This window comes from Artemia franciscana, chromosome 1, assembly GCF_032884065.1.
Source record: "Artemia franciscana chromosome 1, ASM3288406v1, whole genome shotgun sequence".
NCBI classification, from domain to species: Eukaryota; Metazoa; Arthropoda; class Branchiopoda; order Anostraca; family Artemiidae; genus Artemia; species Artemia franciscana.
The window spans coordinates 71,123,997-71,144,403 of NC_088863.1; the positions used below are offsets into that span (position 1 = coordinate 71,123,997).

Sequence of the window (20,407 nt, forward strand, 5' to 3'; positions counted from 1 at the left end):
TTACAATTTTTAGACGGCTATATGACTCAGAATAGTTGAAAGGTCCAAAAGCTTTGCCTTTGGGGAGCAACGTTCAAAACAGTTCGTATAATTAACAGTGCGTAAGATGAGACTCGGCTCAGTGAGACACCCGATTACAATTTTTAGAAGGTTATATGACTCAGAATAGTAGAAAGGTCCAATAACTTTGCCTTATGGAGTAATGTTCCAAACAGTTCGTATAATTAACTGTGCGTAAGATGAGACTCGGCTCAGTGAGACACCCAATTCCAATTTTTAGATGGCTATATGACTCAGAATAGTGGAAAAGTCCAATAACTTTGCCTTTGGGGAGTAACGTTCCAAACAGTTCGTATAATTAACTGTGCGTAAGATGAGACTTGGCTCAGTGAGATACCCGATTACAATTTTTAGATGGCTATATGACTCAGAATAGTTAAAAGGTCCAATAGCTTTGCCTATGGGGAGTAACGTTCCAAACAGTTCGTATAATTAACTGTGCGTAAGATGAGACTCGGCTCAGTGAGACACCCGATTACAATTTTTAGACGGCTATATGACTCAGAATAGTTGAGAGGTCCAATAACTTTGCCTTTGGGGAGCAACGTTCCAAACAGTTCGTATAGCCAACTGTGCGTAAGATGAGACTCGGCTCAGTGAGACACCCGGTTACAATTTTTAGATGGCTATATGACTCAGAATAGTTAAAAGGTCCAATAACTTTGCCTTTGGGGAGTAACGTTCCAAACAGTTCGTATAATTAACTGTGCGTAAGATGAGACTCGGCTCAGTGAGACACCCGATTACAATTTTTAGACGGCTATATGACTCAGAATAGTTGAAAGGTCCAATAACTTTGCCTTTGGGGAGCAACGTTCCAAACAGTTCGTATAGCCAACTGTGCGTAAGATGAGACTCGGCTCAGTTAGACACCTCATTACAATTTTTAGACGGCTATATGACTCAGAATAGTTGAAAGGTCCAATAGCTTTGCCTTTGGGGATGAAGTACCTCCCCCCGCAGCGCCTTGGAAAAGATGCTGTATGTTACATAATTTGCCCATTATTTACTTACAGCATTCGTTGTTGAGAAATGGACAATTTTCAAAGGAGAATTTTCAGTGATGGGGAGAAGATTTTTTCAAGGAAATAATTTTTCATAGGAAGGGATGTTTTTGGAAGAAAATCTTAGAAGGGGTGGGACAGAAAATTTCTGGGCACAATCTGAAAACATTTAAAACAAATTTAAAAAGAAAAACAAACAGTTTTTTTCAACTCAAAGTAAAAATCAGCATTAAAACATAGAACGAATACAAATTACTCCATAAATGAAGCGGGCTGTCCCGTCTTCATCTCTCACTGTTTATGCTAAACTTGAACTCTGTGTCCTAATTCTTCAAGAACAGCTCTTGAAACACAACGTCCGTTGAAATTGAATCATAAGTATTTAAAAAAAAAAAACTTCAAGACTTGGCATAAAGAGCGAGAGATAAAGGAAGGGAGATCCCCCCTCGTATAAAGAATAATTCCCACGTATAAAAAATAATTTCTATTCTTTTCGAATTTTAATATTGCTCTTCACGTTCAGTTGATTTTATTTTTTTTTTACTTAATATGATCAAAGCCCTAAAACAATAAGTGAATTGTTTCTATAATTCTTGATGACAATTCAAATGGCTGAAATTTTTTATGGTAATTCCAAAGTAATTCCATAATAAACTTTCTAAATAATTCTAGGTGACAAGATGATTTTTGTAAAATTAAGTAATTATAGATACTACTTGACAAATTAACTAGCACAAGCTGATAATTTTATGAATTCATAACTGACGAATATTGCATATACTTCCTGAATTTAATCAATGGTATAAATCTGTTCTTGTTTGAGACCTGGACAAACATTCTCTATGCTTTGCTTCCATTCTTACTTTTATCTCTCTTTATGGCATTGAATCTACAAGATTTCTTTCCCCTCCTCTTCTTGAAGCTTTTTAATTTTCAGTATTTTTAAAGTGCTAGTACTTGAACCAGTTGAGCATCTCGCTGTTTTATCAGGCCAAAGAGCCTAAGAGATTTAGAAAAAGAGGAAGACAACAGGCCGTTTAGAGCATGGTAATGCATTTACTTTTTGTTTAAATTAAAAAAAAAATGAAGGAACTACATAAAAAACAAAATCATTTTTACATCTGGAGAATATCTTTGAAACAAAGGTAAAACATTCAAAAATAATTTCAAAATTTCAATAAGTCATATTTAAGACTCCGCGGTGTAATCCTCATTCCCAATTAATTAATGATTATCATTACTGTAAAAAATTTGCTGCGTAACTGTTTCTCTTCATATGAATTTTTATCCACATGGTGATTAATTCGGCAGCTAAAAGAGACCCAAAAGCGTTTGGATAGGGTCATAATCTAGAAAAATTGATGGATATAGTTTATACTACAAAACAGTTAAAAATTACGTTTTTCAACCAATGTGTTCATTATTTAGTAAAATATTTAGTAGTGTCAAAACGAATGATTCATTACCAACCTTTAAAATCATCCTTGTTTTTATAGAATCCTATATCTATATCTATAAGCTAATCTTTATTATAAAATCCTCTTTATATTTATAGGTTTTCATTACGAAAACCTTTAAAATCTTCTTTAGAAAAATAATTACTCTTCCTAACTGTCGAGGTTGTCCACCTTCAAAAACCATGTACACCATTTTCTGTAGCATAGATTTCTCGACGTTATTTGAAAAACTATCGGAAATTTAAAAGATTTTTTCTTCAACTGAAAGTAAAGAACGATATTAAAACTTAAAACGAACAGAAATTATTCCGTATATGAGAGGGTTGCCACCCCCTGAAAAAAGAAAATCAAAAAGCAGGTTCATTGTCGTTTTAAAATACAGAAAAACAAAAATTTAGATACTTCCTTCACATTAAACACAGTCACATTTGCAGCAGGGGCGGCCAATTGCACATATTTCGTCATATTGGCATTAGTAAGCATATAATAAAATAAAAGAATACGAAATAATAAAATATTATTTATACATGATTTCCAATCTTTATTTAGATAAAGAGAAAATAAAATGTCTCGGATTTATTTTCTTGTTTACCTCGACTCAGGATGCGATTTCTTGGCTAAGGACCAAGTAAATTCAATCGGAAAAGACAAAAAACTACTTGGGACTATTTTTTATGAAATACTACCATTTAATATTTTAATTTGGACTAATTTGCTATGGTTTGGTAGCTGAGATTCAGTTTTATCCATCCACATTACATTTTTGAGATTTGCTTTGCGATTTTGTTTAGACTGAGATAACGTTCAAAAATTTTTAAATATGAATATTTTCGTGTTTTTAAGCAAGCGTAGGTCATTTTTGTCACAAGTCTAGCCTAAAAAGCCTATAAACCGTATAAGAAATTTGTTTATATTCATTTTATTAAATTTTTAAGAGCCGGACAAACATTTGGGGCGGGTGTCAAACACCCTAACCCTCATTGGATACCCTGGAAACAAAGGAACAAGTACTGCCCATATTAATTTAACCGTCCACAAGGCTAATACAAGCCTTCAAACACTTACCAAATGACACGTTTTGGGTGTGATACTGAAAGTCTTCTCCATGCCTACATGTGTTATGTTCGCCCGTTGCTCGAGTACGCGTGCCCGGTATGGGGTCCATCTGCTATCCGCACAGCGTACCTATTACGCGACATAGAGTGAGTCCAGAAAAGAACAACAAGGATTATACTCCGGAACTGTGACCTACCCTATGATCACCCTCGCTAAATTAAATTTATCTCCACTTAAAGTCCGGCTTGAACACCTTATTCCGCAATTTGGAAAATCCGTCCTAGCCAATAAGAGCCACCGATCAATACTACCCGAACCAGCCCCTCCCAATAGCCGAACTCGGTTACAAACTAAACTTGTACCCCCAAAAGTGCAAACTAATCGTTACGCCAACTCATTTGTGCCTTTCTTCATATCAATTTTTAATGCTGAGTTGTAGTGTGTGGTTTTTGTTTAAATGTATGATTTTTGCGAAAAAACTGAATTTAGCTAAGCTACGATAGTTTTTTAAATATACCGATCTCTCTCTCTCTCTCTCTCTACTTTGGAAACAAAAATTTAAATACTTTCTTCACATTAAACACAGTCTCATATGCAGCAAAGGTGTCCAATCACACATATTTTGTCATATTGGCATTGTAGCTTTGACTACTTATTTCCATTAATTATTATCAATTGGGAGTGAAAGAGTTGGGGGAGGAGACGCTTTGTTATTACACCCTTGATTAAAATATACAATTTTGGATATTGAAATATTAAGCTAAAAGAGTCCATAAATTATTTTCATTTCTATTTTGAAAAAATAAAATATAACAATTTTTTAAATTACCTAACTTAAAAAACAAATTGGAAGCTCACCGTCAACAGGAAATTGTTTTTCCATTTTTTGTAAATCTACAGTAGAAGCAGATGCTCCTATATTCAACACTTCAGACGAAATTGATGCTCCACCACAAGATTGCTCTCTAAAAATCAGATATAAAAATTATTCATGTCCATAGTCAAAATAAATTAAAGTGATAACCAAAACCTTTTTTTTTTCAATGAAGGACAGATGTTCTCTGCTCAGAGGCGACCTGTACCAATAAAGATCAATATTTGTTTCCCTTAAGCTCGCTCTTCAGTTGGTAAGGTATAGCAGTTTTCCAATTTCTTCAGATATTTGTTACTCCACTTATATTTCATACTTTCAATGTTAACTGACTTTAATATTAGAAGAACTTTCAATACTAAAGGAAAAAAACCTTGAATTAAATTCTTTTTTGATTTTGATCCTATTACAGAAATAGAACTTCAAGTAGGTTCATAAGAACTTTCATGTGTTCGAGGAAGCTTTAAAAGCCAATTGGGAACCGATTTCGGATATATTTATCCGACACAAATGAAATTTTAATCTCTTTAAACAAGCAATAACTATTTACATACATTTATTTTTGAATATATTTATGAATATATATATATTATGAATATATAAGGATGCATATGAATATATGCATACTTTTGAACACGATACTTAAAAATATATACATTAATAAAACCTAAATGTTTAAAAAAAAAGAAGCAAATTAACTAATTTACAGAATCACAAGCAAAGATTTCTTCTTCAATATGTATAGTGCTTAATATGTAGTTATTAGCAGAAAGATGTATAAACTTTGATATAGAGTCTCAGAATACAAATGATGTAACAAAATATAAGACCGAACAAGATATACCTAATTTCTACAGACGTGACAGAAAAAAATTGATCTTCCCTTCCCAGTTGATCGGAATTCTGACAACTCTAAAAGAGGTCCTGCCGGGCTTATTCATTTAGGGGAAAAAAATTCCATTATGGCTTTACAACGATAAACACGCGAAACCAGGAATTTTACCGGATCCTTCTGGAGGATTTTGTTGTTCCAAGGTAAACATCTAAAAGGCAATTAGAACCCTTGTTAACGAAAAATTGTGATTATGATGCCATATTTGCTCCCAGATTATGACCTAAAAACAAACTTAAAAGTAAAAAATAAAAAAATAAAAGTAAAACTTAGAGTACAAAAACTGAAAGTAAAAATTCTACGTTTCCCGTAGCGCAACAGAATTTAGTTATCAAACTCAAAATGACAAGATTTTGAGGCAATAAAATTTCTGCGTACATGAAAAGACAACAAGGCATAATCCTGAATGAACCTGGGCCAGGTAGAATTCGTTTAGGGTACTTGTTATATATACCGACCATACTCAAGTTTTTGATCTGAGTAAAGCCAGTTTCTCTCTGTATTTCAGTATATACTCGGTGATAATCAGCTTAGCCTGAGAGAGATAATCTGCTATGAAGGCATATTTTAATTAAATATTTAAAATATAGAGTTGGTATTTTCTTTAGGTATTTAATATAACGCTTTCTGTGTAGCCTGCTTTCAATAATTCTCTGCTGTCGTTTTCATAATTTTGCAAAATAAGTATTATATTATCGTGATATTTTGGTATATTTCATTAGGATTAACATAACTTTTTTTCTTGGATATGGTCGGGATATGGTTTAAGGTATTTAATATAACGCTTTCTGTGCGGCCTGCTTTCAATAATTCTCTGCTGTAGTTTTCATAATTTTGCAAATTAAGTATTATATTATCATGATATTTTGGTATATTTCATTAGGGTTAACATAACTTTTTTTTCTTGGATATGGTCGGGATATGGTTTAAGGTATTTAATATGACGCTTTCTGTGCGGTCTGCTTTCAATAATTCTCTGCTGTAGTTTTCATAATTTTTCAAATTAAGTATTGTATTATCATGATATTTTGGTATATTTCATTAGGATTAACATAACTTTTTTTCTTGGATGTGGTCGGGATATGGTTTAAGGTATTTAATATGACGCTTTCTGTGCGGCCTGCTTTCAATAATTCTCCGCTGTAGTTTTCATAATTTTGCAAATTAAGTATTATATTATCATGATATTTTGGTATATTTCATTAGGATTAACATAACTTTTTTTTTCTTGGATATGGTCGGGATATGGTTTAAGGTATTTAATATAACGCTTTCTGTGCGGCCTGCTTTCAATAATTCTCCGCTGTAGTTTTCATAATTTTGCAAATTAAGTATTATATTATAATGATATTTTGGTATATCTCATTAGGGTTAACACAACTTTTTTCCGGGGATATGGTCGGGATATTTAACAAGTACCTCGTTTTGCATCGGGAAGGGACGAATACACTGAATTAATGGTTATTTCTGTTCAAGATTCCGCAGCTTTTGCTTTTTTTTGTCATTATGCTATGTTTCTCTTTCAAATTAATATCCAAAATGAACATTTCGTCTCTTTATAAATCAGGCAAATTCTAAAAAAGATACCTACCAATATGATTATAACATTTACTTACTTATCATCATCATACGAAGTTGTAAGAATAGCTGGAACTTTAAGTGATGAGGCATCTTTAAATGGAGGTACGTATGTGATCCCTTCTGCTTCTAATTCTTTGAGGTAATACTCGATAATCTCTTTTCCCTGTAAAAATTAAATGTAAATAATACAGAATCAACAATATCTTAACGCTATTTAAAGAATCGACAGCAGAATTCAACAGAAATACTTTTAAGGAAAGGGGGAATTGTATTTTCTAGGATGGGGGCAGGATTTAGTAACATTATCGTTGTTTGTTTCGTTTGTCTGTTCTTATTTTTTTCAAAGGGTATCTTTGATTCATTTGCCATGCTACAATCACAGAAAATATATATACATAATATATATATATTATATATATATATATATATATATATATATATATATATATATATATATATATATATATATATATATATATATATATATATATAAAAATAAGTTGTCTGTCTGTCTGTCTGTGGATCAGGTGACGTCATGTTTCTGTGTCGGCTGACGTCATGTTAAAAAACTAAAAAAAGGAAACAAAAAGAAAAATAAAGGAGAAAAACAAAACTAAAAAAATAAAAATAAAAAAAAAACTAAAAAGAAAAAAGAAAAAAAAAACTAAAAAAACTAAAAAAATGTAAAAACCAAAAAAAAACTAAAAAGAAAAAGGGGAAAAATACAAAAATTTATTTCATCATTTACCATTTCAAAAACGAATGTATATACAGACTGGGACACCGGAATACAAATGACGACCGGGACACAGGGAATATAAATGACGACCGGGACACAGGGGCACAACTACAACGGGGACGCCGGGGGGCACAGGGGGATATATAAATGACGATGGGGACACAGAGAATGTTCGATTAGCAATCACCATCAACAAAGCTCAAGGGCAATCATTAGAATCATGAGGTATAACTAAAAAAAAACTAAAAAAAAGGCAGAAAACTAAAACCTAAAAAAAAGACCAATTCAAAAACGAATGTATATACAGACTGGGACACCGGGACACGAATGACGACCGGGACACCGGGACACAAGGAATATCAATGACGCCCGGGACCCTCAAAGAGAATTCACAGACTGGGACACCGGGACATAAATGACGACCGGAACACATGGAATATAAATGACGACCGGGACACCGGGGGAACCACGGGGATATATAAATGACGACGGCGACACAGGGAATCGTCGATTAGCAATCACCATCAACAAAGCTCAAGGGCAATCATTAGAATCATGAGGTATAGATCTGAATACGGATTGTTTTCCCATGGACCATTATATGTTGCATGTTCAAGAGTCGGTAAACCTGACAATCTATTTATATGCACAGACAATGGGACAGCAAAGAATGTTGTATATTCGCAAGTTTTACGTAGTTAAAAACATATATATATATATATATATCTATATTCACAGGTGGGACATAGGGACACAACTACAATGGCGCGTAACTAATATGGCGCGTAACGACTTACGCGCGCGGGGGGGCTTGGGGGGGCGCGAAGCGCCCCCACCAACTAGGTGTTGGGGTGGCGCGAAGCGCCACCCCAACAGCTAGTATATATATATATATATATATATATATATAACGGTCTAGAGAGGTCATGACTACGGGAAAATTTAAATTTCCAAGGGGGAATCGTAATGTTTTTGGCATCTATGACGCCCTTCGAAATTATACAAGATGATGAATGAATCCGAAAAGCCAAAGCACAAGGCACGGATAAAATGTCTGAGGTAATGAAGGACGAAAATAAAACACAACAAAATCTGAAGCAAAAAGAGATGCGGCAACGAGCATATCAGAAAATCACATATGATATTGATGCACATCAAAATGTGCGGTTAGAAGACAAGCAACAAAAAGAATCATAATTCATCGCAAACAAAAATGCTATACAAAGAAATTTGCGGTTAGACGAATGTACTCTCTTTAAGAGAGCAATAATAGCATATATATATATATATATATATATATATATATATATATATATATATATATATATATATATAAAAGCTGAAAACGGCTCGATAATTTTTGGTCTAAATCTGAAGAGTAACCTTTTCTGACTTAAAAACACCGAATCACAACCGAAAATAGTGCGCAACGAAATTTGCAAGTAGAAGTCATTACGTTATTTCATAATGTGCCTTTTAACCCTTTCTAGTTGAAATAGGTTTCTAATAGCCCTGATATTCACCACACTATATCACCAAGACACCCTTTCTCCTCCCCATGTTAGAACAGAGCCATGAAAAAGCCTGAAGTGAATAACCTTCTGGACCGGGTTATAGCTATAGACCTGTGGCCTGTAGGGCTATGGCCATAGTCGCATGTCTATAGATCAATACCAAATATATTTACTTTCCGAGATTTTTCTTGGGTCAAAAGATTGCGTATATTCTTCATCAAAATAGCTCTTATAACTTTGTTCTACAAGATTGACGAGGAACAACAACTGAAGAAGGGGTAAATTCAGAGTTAGCTTTCAAAACTATCATTGACGTCATTGCATGCTTTTCTTGGCAATGCCTTCATTTAGAAAATCACGAGTTCCTTTCGCAACGCTCCTACGCAATTATTCCTTCTGAAAAATAGGTTATTTCTATTTTATTGATTATACTCCTAAATTTACTTTTTTGTTCTTTTAAGAGGCTTCTTTGTTAAAGCCAATAAAAGTGGAAAAGAAACAAATAACTTACAAAACATGCCTGACGTACATTACTGTAAGAGTCAGTGTATCTATATATATAAAAATAAGTTGTCTGTCTGTCTGTGGATCTGTGGATCAGGTGACGTCATGTTTCTGTGTCGACTGACGTCATGTTTTCGACTGACGAAATTACGAAATTACATTGGGACACAAATGACGACCAGGACACCGGCACATAGGGAATATAAATGACGACCGGGACACTCAAAGAGAAAGCGACCGGGACACAAGGAATGTTCAATTAGCAATCACCATCAACAAAACACCGTCAACAAACCATCACAAATGACGACCGGGACACAGGGAGTATAAATGACGACCAGGACATAAGTAAAAAAAAAACTAAAAAAAAGGTAAAAACTACAAAAAAACTAAAAAGAAAAAAACAAACTAAAAACTAATAAAAAAAATAAAAAAGCTAAAAAACTAAAAAAACTAAAAAATAAAAAAAACTAAAAAAAGGAAACAAAAAGAAAAATAAAGGAGAAAAACAAAACTAAAAAAATAAAAATAAAAAAAAACTAAAAAGAAAAAAGAAAAAAAACTAAAAAAACTAAAAAAATGTAAAAACCAAAAAAACTAAAAAGAAAAAAAGGGGAAAAATACAAAAATTTATTTCATCATTTACCATTTCAAAAACGAATGTATATACAGACTGGGACACCGGAATACAAATGACGACCGGGACACAGGGAATATAAATGACGACCGGGACACAGGGACACAACTACAACGGGGGCGCCGGGGGGCACAGGGGGATATATAAATGACGATGGGGACACAGAGAATGTTCGATTAGCAATCACCATCAACAAAGCTCAAGGGCAATCATTAGAATCATGAGGTATAACTAAAAAAAACTAAAAAAAAGGCAGAAAACTAAAACCTAAAAAAAATACCAATTCAAAAACGAATGTATATACAGACTGGGACACCGGGACACGAATGACGACCGGGACACCGGGACACAAGGAATATCAATGACGCCCGGGACCCTCAAATAGAATTCACAGACTGGGACACCGGGACATAAATGACGACCGGAACACATGGAATATAAATGACGACCGGGACACCGGGGGGCACACGGGGATATATAAATGACGACGGCGACACAGGGAATCGTCGATTAGCAATCACCATCAACAAAGCTCAAGGAAATCATTAGAATCATGAGGTATAGATCTGAATACGGATTGTTTTCCCATGGACCATTATATGTTTCATGTTCAAGAGTCGGTAAACCTGACAATCTATTTATATGCACAGACAATGGGACAGCAAAGAATGTTGTATATTCGCAAGTTTTACGTAGTTAAAAACATATATATATATATATATATATATATATATATATATATATATATATATATATATATATATATATATATATATATATATATATATATATATATATATATATATATATATATATATATATATATATATATATATATATATATATATATATATATATATATATATATATATATATATATATATATATATATATATATATATATATATATATATATATATCTATATTCACAGGTGGGACATAGGGACACAACTACAATGGCGCGTAACTAACATGGCGCGTAACGACTTACGCGCGCGGGGGGGCTTGGGGGGGGGGGCGAAGTGCCCCCACCAACTAGGTGTTGGGGTGGCGCGAAGCGCCACCCCAACAGCTAGTGAGATTATAAAAGGTTATATAATCAGCAGCCAAAAGAGAAAAAACAAAAGCCTGACAACCTCATACCTTCTCAAATCCAGAACGTAGTCTGCACTTTAGCAAAAAAATAGAAAAAAAATAAAATAAAAGAAAAAAAATGTGGACTGATAGTTTAACACACATATGTTGATTTGTATTCCTTAAAGTCTCAACAATTTTTGATTTATCAAAGTTAAAAAACTGAAAACATTAAAATGTATTTTGTTTTCAGTTAAGGTCTTTCAGTAAAAGTGTAATTTATGTTCCTTTTGTGTTTCATTTAATCATTGATGGTGATTTTTTGTAGATTTATGTTTGGAACATTATTTGACTTTATTTTCGAAAAAGAGGGAAAACACCCCAAAAAGTCAAAGAATCTTAATAGAAATGACACCTTTAGATCTACCGTATCAGAGACATCAAACTCCCATTCACAAAAATATGAAATTTTGTGTTTTTTGCCAGAAGAAAAGGTCACGGGTGCGTGTGTATTCGCTTTTTTTACCTAAGGGCGGTCGTACCGATCACCATTGGTCCTAGAATATCTTGTGCTCATTCAAACGTAAATTGAATGTTCTAGTGCCCTTTTTCAGCAACAAAAAAAATTAGAGAGCAACTAGCCTCCTTTCTATGCCAATTATTTCCCCAGTCATCTGATAAAAATTTTGAGGTAGCCATTTTGTTCAGCATAGCTGAAAGATACAATAACTTGATAACGTGACAGGACCTGGGGAAAGGACCTATAAGTGGCGAAATTTGCCCTTTGGTTACGCATAATGAGTGAATTTCCCTGTGGGTTTTCCAATGATTTTCCAATGGGTGAATTTTCCGTACGGAGAGAAATTTCCAGGGGTAAAGTTTCCAAGAGAAAATTCACACTTGGGAAATTTTCCAGAATTTCTATACAAGATTCTTCTTATTTGTCTTAATTTCTCTCTGCTGAATCAATTTTAAATGTGGGGTTTTCTAGTGGGATTGTCCAGGGAAAATTTTCTGAGGGAGAATTCTTTCATGGGGAATTTTCCAAGGAAGAAATTCTCCATGGGAGACTTTTCCACAGTAACAACTATTCACTGAGGGGGGGATATTTCCGAGAAAATTTTTCCACGAAGAGAAGATTTTCGGCATCATTTGAAAAAGGACCAGATATTCAAATGAAAGTATGCTAAGAACAATTTGTCAGGCCGAGTCATCCGTAAGATATTTTGCAGTTGAATTTTCAGCGAGGATCGAATTATCCAGGGGGACTTTCTGGGGGGAGGTACATGGGAGGAACTTTTAATAGCGATATTCTTAGTGGGGAGAGGAAATTTTTCGCGGGGAAAGAAATATTAGAGGGGGGAATTTTTTGTGGTGGGCGGAGTAAATTCTCCGTGGAGAATCCAGATCCTGATATCCAGACATGATTTGAAAAACAATCAAAAATTAAAAAAGAAGCTTTATCAACTGAAAGTAAAGAGAACTTAAAACTTAGACTTAAAAACAAAAAACAAACTTAAACTTAAAAACAAACAGAAAGTATTCCGTATAAGACAGGGGTTGCCCTCTCCTCAATATCTTTGAGTCAAACTTCACAAAAGTCAAACTTCACCCCTAAGTTTGACTTTTTGACCCACCGTTTAGAACGACTCATGAAAAATGAGTTATCTATTTAGGATAAGAAGCTGCTCCTTATCTCCAGTGGAGTTATTTTTTTTTTCTTTCTTTTTTTAATTGAACATTTTAAAGGCCGTGCTTTACTAGCACGCTTTGCATTCTAGCGCGTTTTATAATAATAACTATAATATACTATAGATTATAATAATATAATATTATTATAGTATAATATTATATATAAATATATAATTATATATAAATAAAAATATTATAATATATAATATAATATTATGTATAATACTATAGATAATATATATTATATTATAATATATAATATAATATTATATATAACATATATAATATAATATTATAATAATATACTACAGATAAAAACTATGTTTCGGGCAGTGTTTTTTTACTGGTCATAATACAATTTTTTTTTACAGCAATAAAAAAATATATATCAAAAGTTTAATCAAGGTTCAAAAACAAGATTGATACTACTCCTTTCTCAAACCCTCAAAACGGTTTGGGTTTAACATACATTTTAAAACAATATACATTTTGAACAGAGTGGTATTATTTACAAGATAAAATATATAAAAAAAACAAGTTTTTTTTTTAACTGAAGGTAAGGAGCAAGAATAAAACTCGTACTTTTCAATAATTTTTAATTTGTGTTTTTGGTTCGTCATTTAGGCATATTTTTGTCAAACACCTTTTTGTTTATAAGTTTGTTTTTTCTACTAATGAGGCGACTTGATAGTGTGCAGCCTTAGTACGTTATTTCATTATAATATTATGAAGTAAGCTATACATCACACATATAACATCATAGATACCCAACAATTTTTGATGCGATCACCCCTGAAAAAAAAATCCCAGTTGTAATAAATCCCAAGTTGTAACATGTCTATATTATCTTTTCCAGCGATCAAATTTAAAAAAAAAAGTTTTTATCCTAAAGTAAGTAGCAACATTAAAACTCAAAACGAACAGAAATTGTTTCTTATATGAAGGGGTTAACTCCCTCCTCAATATGGTAAAGCTTTCAACAATTTAAAAAAAAAGGTTTCTATTCTAACTAAACGGTCCTTGTGTTTCAGGAGCCGTTCTTAAAAAAAAGGGATAAACAGTCAAACTTTAACGCAAAGAGCAAGGAATTGAGAAGGATGACAACACAACCATATAAAGAATAATTTCTGTTTGTTTTGAGTTTTAATGTTTCTCCTTATTTTCAATGCTCCTTAAACTTACCCACAAAGACGATCTTTGACTTTGACCCTACGGAAGCCGGTTGGAAGCGACCCCGCGGCCGACCGAAGAAACGGTGGTCCGACAGCCTATCCGAGTTTCTGGCGATGGCAAACACCACACCAAGTGAAACACAAACGCTTGCACTGGATCGCAGCGGATCGAGGAGGCAGGTGTCACTCTCGACGCCAAACAGCGCCCAGTATGAGACTTAAGTCAAGTAATTCAAGTCCTTATTTTTTTGTTAAAATAACTTTTTTTTTTTTTTATTTCTAATCTTTTTCCAAATAACGCCGGTAAATGTGAAACAACCTCTAAGAAAAAATTCCATCCCCCACAGAAAAATCCTCCGTGGAAATTTCCTCACACGTGAAATACACACCTCTCACCGGATAAAATTCTCTCCGGACAATTCCATCTTCATTGACCCACCTCCCCCCGTAAAATTCCTTGCAGACGATTCACTCTGAAAAACTCTCCTTACCATATTTTGATTTGAAAAAGACTAATTTCTGATTCTTTCCCCGATCATTCCAGAAATCCCCCTTCCGAGGAAATTTTTTCCCAAGAAATCAAAACACGCCGAAAATAGTCCAAGGTTAATTCGCCTGGAACATCTCCACATGCAAAGTTGAGTTGGTGAAGAGAAAGTCAGACAAATAAAAACAATTTCGTATAGGAATTCTGTCAAATCCCTCTAGTGTAAAATTTCCCTTGGAAAGCTCATCCCCCCAGAAATTTTTCTCCTCACGGAGAATTCTCCCTATGGAAACCCAACCAAAGAACAAAATCCCCCCACCGAAAAATATCTATATACTTTTGAATAATAAATATTATACGTAAACAATACGCAAAATTTCATAACTTGCAGCCCATCCCCATGGCCTTTGGGGATTATTTTACCCCCTAAAGACACAACCATAGGATCTTTCAACTATGCTGAACAAAATGACTATGTCAGAAGTTTGATTGGAGGACTTTGACAAAAAGGCGTTGGGGGAGGGGCTAGTTACCCTTCAATCTTTTTGGTGACTAAAAAAGGACAATAGAACTTGCACCCTCTTCCGCTCTTCTAGGACCATTAGTTCGAAACGATTATTCCTGAGAAAAAAAGACTAATAAACACGCATCCGTGACCTTTCTTCTGGCAAGAAATTAAAATTTCCACATTTGTGTATACAGGAGCTTGAAACTGCTACAGTAGGGTTGATGATACGCTGAATTTAATGGTCTGGTTTTCATTAAGATTCCTCGACTTTTAATTCGAAATTCATGCAAATCAATCAAACTGCTGACTACAGGTATTTGATGACTCAGAACCTGATTAATCTAGGAGTGAAAATTTGGTCGACGCATTCTCTTCTTTTCTTAAAACCACGCCAGTCTTCTCTGAAAACGTTATCTACAGCACCTCTAAGTCTAAAAAACTTCATCACACTAAGTAATTTGCTTTCTACATAAACCTAGCTAATGCCTCTACAATTACCACACTTTAATCTCCCAAAATCACAAGGTACTTTTCCTTTTCCAAAAATCATACTCGTAACCTTTAGTAAATTATTTCCAACTTCACGTTATTTCCAACAACATGAACTCATTTAGATTAGATAAGATAATATTTATTTGCAAAAGACTATCACAAGCTCTATAGAGCCGAATTCGCTTTATATGTCAAGTAAAAGCTAAAAAGAAAAAAAAATTCAAAACAGTACATTAAGTCAAACACTTAAAATTAAAAGGAATTAAAAAAGCAAAATCATCAAAGATAAAAGGCAAATCAGTAAACTTAACAATTAAATTACAAAAACATTGCAGTAAATAAAAAAAGAATAAAAACGGCAATAGAGGAAAAGGGGAATTTGGCAATTACATAATCACGAATTATTATTAAGGTGTTCCAGAATAAAGGGTATAAAACTTTTGCGAAACCATTCTGTAACAGCATGGATCGGAGAGTAAGTTGGGATTGCTAAGGAGGCTGACCGGGGGAGTCGGAGTCTAATGGGATTGTGAAAATCAGGGAGTAAGTCCTCAGTACGGGGATTGGAAATGACTGATTAAGCGAAAAGCAGGCAAATTTTTTCCGAAAAGCAGGCAAACTATCAGCACATGGAGCTTTATTATCTTTTAATCCTTTAGTACTGCCACTAATCCTTACAAACAAAATGAATCTTCTAATATTTCCAAAGTGTCACAAACTCTTTCATTCTTTTCTATATCTTATCACGGTTTAGCACATTTTTAAAATATTCTGTAGATCTATCTTATCCTTGTTGTAGCACAGTAGATTCATGCTCTGCTTGGCAATAGTGGGCCCGGAGCTAGATCCTCGCCACAGTAAGGTTGGCTCCACGACTTGTCCCTGTAAAAAAAAGCCAGCAACTGGAACGTCAATTCGACACCCTATGTGTCAGCAATGGCTCAGGACAATCTTATTCTTTTTTTTTATCTCAATTCATCTTTTATTTTCATCACCAATTGAGATCCCGTTCCTATCTTTAACTGGGACAAATCCAGATAACTTTGTCCTCTCCGTTTTTAACATACCAATAGCGCAGTAGTGGTGCAGTGGGTTTGATCTCAGCTTGGTAATTCACCCACATTCGAACTAAGCTGCAGCAACACATTACGGGACTTCGAATTCCGTTACGATGATCAGTTTAAGCAAAAGCGTCTCCATGTTATTCCAAACAAGAGAAAGAACATGCCAGTACAATATTTTACTACTATACCATCTGAGTGCATCTTTCCGATCTTCAACAATTTTACCTATGCTCTCCACTTCACACCAACTTGATTTATATTTTAATGCTTTCTCCACTTTGCTTACATTCTTCTTATTTTCATATGATCAACTCAAGCATTTCTTTTACAAGCCCCTCCTCTTCTTAACTAAACTTAAAGAATTTTCACTAATATTCCTTCCTGCATTTCTAATTTAACTCCCTAAAACACTATTTGCGACTTCACAAGCTATATTCCTAAAATTGCTCCATCTATGTTCTAAATTGTCAAATTTTAGACTCTCTAGTCTTGTATTCAACTGTTTTAAGAAAGTTTGTCTCAGATTCTCACCCTTCACCTCATAACTTTCCGGAAGTTTGCTATCATTCTGAAATTTCAGCTTTAAATTAATTTTAGACACTACTAGATATTGATATTTACTTTTGACATCAACAGCAGCAGTTCTATACCCTTTAGTATCCATCCTATGCCATCTTATCACAAAATACAGTATTGGTTATTACTAGATTGTTACACCCAAGAAAATTGCACTAGTTCAAAACCGGTTCTGTTTTATTTTCCAACATCAAATTTACCTGCGCTAGGAAATCATCTATCCATTTTTCTACAAGTCTGGGGATTAAAATCCCCTATTAAAAACATCTTATGTCTACCTGGGATCCTGTCTAACTGTTCCAAAAGTAAAATTCTTCTAAATCCCTATTAACTCCTTGCCTACAAATATAAAGCTAATATTGAGAGGCAGCTCATACAACGTACCTTAGCCAGGAAGAGGTATGTCATCAAAAAAAAACTGAAGCCGAAATGAATTAGACATTAATCAGAATTCAGTGCAAATACTGCGTCGTTTACTAGGAAGAATTTCTTCGAGAGGGGCCACTCCTGAAGTTCAATCAGCTGTGCCTCTTGCAGTGACGGTTCTGATTAGGCAAATTCGTGAAAGGTCCACTCTGAGGCCAATATGAGGCCACACAAGCATGATTTATAATACGAATACTATTCAACTGAATAGCCTATAATCATCTTCAAGTTAGACAGCTTAGCAACAAAATACTCTTTGGGTTTCTGAAGACTAAAAGCTTTATACAAAAAATGGCGAAACTTTTTTGGTAAAATTCTATTTTAGCTACTATTTGCTATTCTGGAAAGGGATTGGGTTATGAAAACAAAATTTAAGAGTAATGGATCAAGAGCCAAAAAAAAACCTTGGGAAGGTATTATCAAGCTTCTATGTTAACCCTCTTATAATTTCTAAGCATTAGAAATTTGCCTACTTGACAGGTCTATTATACCTATTGGATTTTTGACAAAACAACAATATCCCTTAATTTTCTTTTTTCAGTTTCTTTTTCTCTGGTTTTCGTCTTTAAAATGCAATTTCTGTAAATTGAGTAGAAATTTAAGTCATAGCTATGGGTTTTATTAATTTAGGAAATGTATTCCGAGATCTTTAAAACCTCACAAATTGGGATTGAAAAAAGTTGTAAAGATGAAAATAGTTTTCGTGAAGTTCATTAAAGCAAAAGATCTATTTTATAAGGTTTCACTTTTCCAACACAAGGATTTCCAAGGATCAGTGCACTGCAGAGGGAGAAGGAGTGAAGGTATGAACTTCAAAATGCATTCCCACGACAGTCTACAGTCAGTAGATCCATACCTAAAAGTTTCATTTTCCTAACCTAAATTCTTTCCAAGATAGCAAGAAGTAGCTAATCTAGAGCTTTACTCCTTTTGTTGAAAACATAAACAAATACATGAAAGGATTCAGGAGGCAAACTTACTTTGGCAATACTTTGCGAATATTGCTTGACTGCGATTTTTTCAACGATGGACTCAAATCCAAAAAATGACTTGACATCAAGGCTGGCTGCTTGCTCAAAACACGTCCAATTTGGATTATCAGGATGCACCTGCAAATAAAGCACCCCAAAATTCAAGCAAATTCTACGCAAAACTTTGCATTCGCAACCCAACTCTCAAAAAGGAAGAAAGACTACTTAGAAATTTGCTTTTTTTAGTTAACCAAGGTAGGAAAAACAACATAAGCACTACCTCTTGTATTTATAGAAATGTTTTTGAGACTAAATGTCATAATCTAGGATACAATACAGTGAAACTCCGTCGAGATACTCTTCTAACGTTTATTGTTGAAAATTCTTTTTCAATGGATCTTTTATTTCTTCATATTTCGTTAGAATCCATAATTCATTTCTTTAACTTTTTCTCTACCTTTCTTTGAATTTTTATCTTCCATTACCCAAATTGCTTTATTTATTTTCCACGACAATACATAATGAAGATCCTCTTAATTATAATTTATTTATTTTTTCCCAGAGATACTTCACATGAAAAGGGCGGTCGTATAAACTTTGGAGGAGGCTCGTTCGATTGAAAACTGAAAGTTCTAGTACCTATAAAAGTTTGGTTTGTCTTTGTGATTGGAGGGCAACAAACAACCCTCCCACTCGCTATTTCATCCAAGGATATTAGACCAATGTTTTAAGGTAGCCATTTGGTTGAAAATAATTATGCCTCTGGGGTTGACATAGCCCCCTGCAGCCAGGGCTGTATGTTATACAAGTTGTTCATTGTTGACATATAAGATTTTTTATACGGAAAAGGGAGCAGATTTGATCCTGGGTTTCAACTAATTCTAGAGTATTAAGGTGTAACATTTAGAAAATGCTGAAATGAAATGTGAAATACAATCAAAACGAACTATATGCATGCTGGTTATCAAAAGGAATGGTCGAAAATATCGAAGGAAGGGATGAGGGTATTAAGGTGAAGCTTTCAAAGTATGTTGAGAGGGAGTATCAACAGTTATAGGGAAACCTGTCCCCTTTACCCTTTCAGGTGCCCCTCTTTTCAATCCTGATCAAAATTTTGATCATGAATTGTCAGGAATCTCCTTTCCATATATTGTTACTTTTAGAAAAAAAATAGCTTAGTAAGATTTTGATGTTTTTAGGCCTGATAGTTTTTATGGATAGTAACGTTAGTTTAGTGTGAAAGGTTTATTTACAAAATATGATTTCTGGATGAGTATTACCAAAGATGAACAAATAACACAAACATCATCAGAACTTAAATCTTTATCTCCATTTCACATTTATAATTTTTGAATAGTTTGCTTGTAACGATTGTAATGATTTTAGACAATAGTCCTGATATTTTTAGGGACTTGAAAGTTAGCCTACCTTAAAATGACTTGTTTAAGCATGAAACCTCAGAGCAACAAAAAGGAACTTCCGGACGAGGAGTTAGTCAATTTTGAAGATTACTTTTGAATAAGCTTTCCCCAGATAGCCTTTCACGTTGTTTATTTTTCGAATATAAACCATGACTGATCTTCCTCTCAATTATATGCTTTTTCATGCTTGAATAGTTTGCTTATATTTA

At 33.9% G+C, this 20,407-nt stretch overlaps 1 protein-coding gene across 2 annotated transcripts in view; it reads right to left on the reverse strand.

The window, feature by feature from the left end:
- Positions 1-20,407, reverse strand: part of LOC136033526 (SEC14-like protein 1) — a 139,721-nt gene that overhangs the window by 81,735 nt on the left and 37,579 nt on the right. For both annotated transcript variants that reach the window (XM_065714275.1, XM_065714272.1), the window contains exons 4-6: positions 18,787-18,915; positions 6,957-7,084; positions 4,436-4,542 (exon numbers count right to left, since the gene is read on the reverse strand). In XM_065714275.1, the coding sequence (XP_065570347.1) occupies positions 4,436-4,542; positions 6,957-7,084; positions 18,787-18,915 (364 nt within the window). The remainder of the gene's footprint in view (positions 1-4,435; positions 4,543-6,956; positions 7,085-18,786; positions 18,916-20,407) is intronic.